Here is a 3,227-nt window from a genome sequence, read left to right as displayed (position 1 = left end):
CACTACAAAATGGTCCTTTATTTATATTCCCCTTTTCTGTTTTTGTTTTTAGACACCATATGCTTAAGTGAAATAAATCAGACCTGTATGTGCAAATATATTGTCTCCTTTTTTTTTTAGTACAAGGTTTCAGCATAAGTATGTAGATTGTACTTGTAGTGATTCTCCTGTTTTGAGCCTCCCAAGTGCTGCAATTACAGGCCTGTTTCACCATTTTCTGTCTCAACCACCATCTTCGTGTGCCCAGGGTCAGGGCTGGCACTGCACATCAGGGATCGAACCCTCATCACTGCTCTCTGCTTACGTAGGCACTTTAGTCCACTGAACTATCTGTCCAGCCCTCTCCTTTGCATAAGAACCTGAAAGACAAAAATGGAATATGAAGGGTGCAATACATACTGTGAAAAGCAATGAACTTATTCAAAATGAAAGAGTTACTGACTTGAGGGAAGGAGAGCTGGGGGAGCGGGGAAAGAGATTTATCTGTATATGTAAGCAGGATGGTTTGAAAAATTGCACTGTGCAGTTCTGCTCATCTGTGGGAAGAAGCAGTTAATTCTTCAATTTTTTTCCTCTCATTTTTTCAATTGTTTGTACTTTTTCCTCTTATTTCCTATGCACTTCTTTGTTTTTTTTTTCTTTCTTCCAATTTTACATGCATACATCTGTCAAAGTGAACCACTGGTTGGAAGACAACACTAAGTATCACAACAGATACTATGAAATTCAGATTTCTTTGTGAAGTGAAACTCTGGATCATTTGTAATTTTGTCTGTTTTAATTCTAATTTGTACTGTCTTAAAAAACATTTTTGAACATAAAACTATAAAAAGTGGTTCAGTTATCATGTTCCCCAATAGAAAGACTCATTAATTGCAGAATGTGAGTACTTTTCAATTGGATCAACTGATGCAATATTATTGTAGCCAAGATTGTACTTTTTTTGGGCAAGAACTACATTTTTTTAGGATGGCACAAGTTTCCATACCTTGAAGCACTGTTGGTCATATACACTGTCATGGAAATAAGCATATTGCTTTGGCTGTTAAATAAGTGACTGCCCACTAATGAATATCTCAAGTGTCACTTATAGAGGTGTGATTTAGGTAGGTTTTTGTTGCTTTGTGAAAACAGAAAGACTTTTATAACAATAGCAGGAATATTAGAAGAAATAATATCACAGTTCACAACACCACAAAGAACAAGTATAATATATTGGAATTAATTGCTTATGCAATATACTTTTCATTTGTGACGAGGAATGAATGTAAAGGATGAACGTGCCATTCATTGTGTTCCACTGTGTCTTAGGATACTTGGGTTTCCTGGCTCTGGTGAGCTTTACTGTGGTTTTCAGGGCCAGAAACCTTCCCAACACATTTAATTAAGCCAGGTTCCTGACATTTAGGCTTGCTGGCACATTCCAGTACACAGCACATGAGAAGCAGGAAGTTTTCAGCTTTGAACACACAAGGGCAAGTACTGACTTAAGGGCACTTTGACTGAAAACGAGAAACATTAAAAAATGTGTGTTGTGCAGCCCCGGAAAATGCCCCTGCTGTCAACCCCTACCACTGAAAAAATAAAGAAAAGCTGAAAATGGAAAACACAGGCATATAAATTAATTTAACAAGCCCTTTCAGCTTCTGCTGGGTAGTCTGGGAACAGTAAGAAAATAATAATCTTGAACTGATGATAGTTTGAATTTTACCAGATATGGAAGAATGTGTGAAGTGTCCAGTTGAGCAGTATGCAAACACTCAGCAAAACCACTGCCTCCAAAAATCTGTGACTTTTCTGGCTTATGAAGACACCTTGGGGATGACACTGGCCAGCACAGCTCTGAGTCTCACTCTTCTCACAGCCATTGTTCTTGGGCTCTTCGTGAAACACCGAGACACTCCTGTTGTCAAGGCCAATAACCGGGCACTCAGTTACATCCTGCTCATCTCCCTCACCTTCTGCTTTCTCTGCTCCTTGCTGTTCATTGGCCGTCCTAACACAGCGTCCTGCATCCTCAGGCAGACCACATTTGGAGTTGCGTTTACTGTGGCTGTTTCTACTGTCTTGGCCAAAACCATTACTGTGGTTCTGGCTTTTAAGGTCACTGCACCAGGCAGAAGGATGAGGCACTTGTTGATTTCAGGGGCACCCAACTCCATCATTCCTATCTGCTCCCTGATTCAATTCACTCTCTGTGGAATCTGGATGGGAACAAACCCACCTTTTATTGACACAGATATGCACTCTGAACATGGCCACATCATCATTGTGTGCAACAAGGGCTCACTGACTGTCTTCTACTGTGTCTTGGGATACTTGGGTTCCCTGGCCCTGGTGAGCTTTACTGTTGCCTTCATGGCCAGAAACCTGCCTGACACATTCAATGAAGCCAAGTTCCTGACATTCAGCATGGTGGTGTTCTGCAGTGTCTGGGTCACCTTCCTCCCTGTGTACCACAGCACCAAGGGAAAGGTCATGGTGGCCATGGAGGTGTTCTGCATCTTGGCCTCCAGTGCTGGCCTCCTGGGCTGCATCTTTGCTCCTAAGTGCTATGTTATTTTATTAAAGCCAGAGAGAAATTCTGTGCATGGATTCAGAGAAAAAAACATACGCTGCAAGAAAGAACCCTTCTTGAGCTTTTCCTAAAGTACATAGAGGGCCAACAGAAATCTGCAGTTTTTTGTAGTCAGATTTTATTTTATTTTACTTTTTTTTCGGGGGGTTAGGGTCTACAGGGTGTTCAGGGTCTTACTACTAGATCAAGCTCATAGTGATCTTCCTGTTTGCAGTTTCCTAAGAGCTGTGATTACAGGCTCACACCGCCATGTCCAGTCTCAATTGCCATCTCAGCATGCCCTAGGGGTGCGGCCAGCATGGCAGGCCTGGGGATCAAACCCCTGGCCCCTGCACCTGCTTGCTGCTGCTTGAATCCACTGAGCTATTTGGCTGGCCCTATAGTCAGATTTTCAATGACAAGATGGCTTTTCCTTTAATGATCAACTGACTATTCATACTTTTTAATATGGTAATGTTGTCTGTAGTTTTGAATGTCTTTTTTTTTTTTAATCTTTAGGTAGTAGCATGCTTTTACTTTTGTTCTTATAGCTTATTTTTGTAACTTTCTGTGAATTTTTCTTATAATTGCCTTTCAGTATTTTTCCTGTGTAAATGTAAAAAACATTCTAGAATTTAACATGGTAATGTAATGAATAAATACATTAATG

At 40.6% G+C, this 3,227-nt stretch overlaps 1 protein-coding gene across 1 annotated transcript in view; it reads left to right on the top strand.

Annotated features, from left to right (window-relative positions):
- The window catches only part of LOC101569206 (vomeronasal type-2 receptor 116-like), a 16,973-nt gene extending 14,324 nt beyond the window's left edge, over positions 1–2,649 (top strand). Inside the window, exon 6 of the mRNA XM_004646955.2 lies at positions 1,715–2,649. Within this exon, the coding sequence (XP_004647012.2) occupies positions 1,715–2,649 (935 nt within the window). The remainder of the gene's footprint in view (positions 1–1,714) is intronic.
- The last annotated feature ends 578 nt before the right edge of the window (positions 2,650–3,227 follow it).

The sequence above is a fragment of the Octodon degus genome, unplaced genomic scaffold, assembly GCF_000260255.1.
Source record: "Octodon degus isolate 3935 unplaced genomic scaffold, OctDeg1.0 scaffold00284, whole genome shotgun sequence".
NCBI classification, from domain to species: domain Eukaryota; kingdom Metazoa; phylum Chordata; class Mammalia; order Rodentia; family Octodontidae; genus Octodon; species Octodon degus.
The sequence above is the reverse complement of the archived record's forward strand: the minus strand, read 5'-3'. Positions and strand labels throughout refer to the sequence as shown.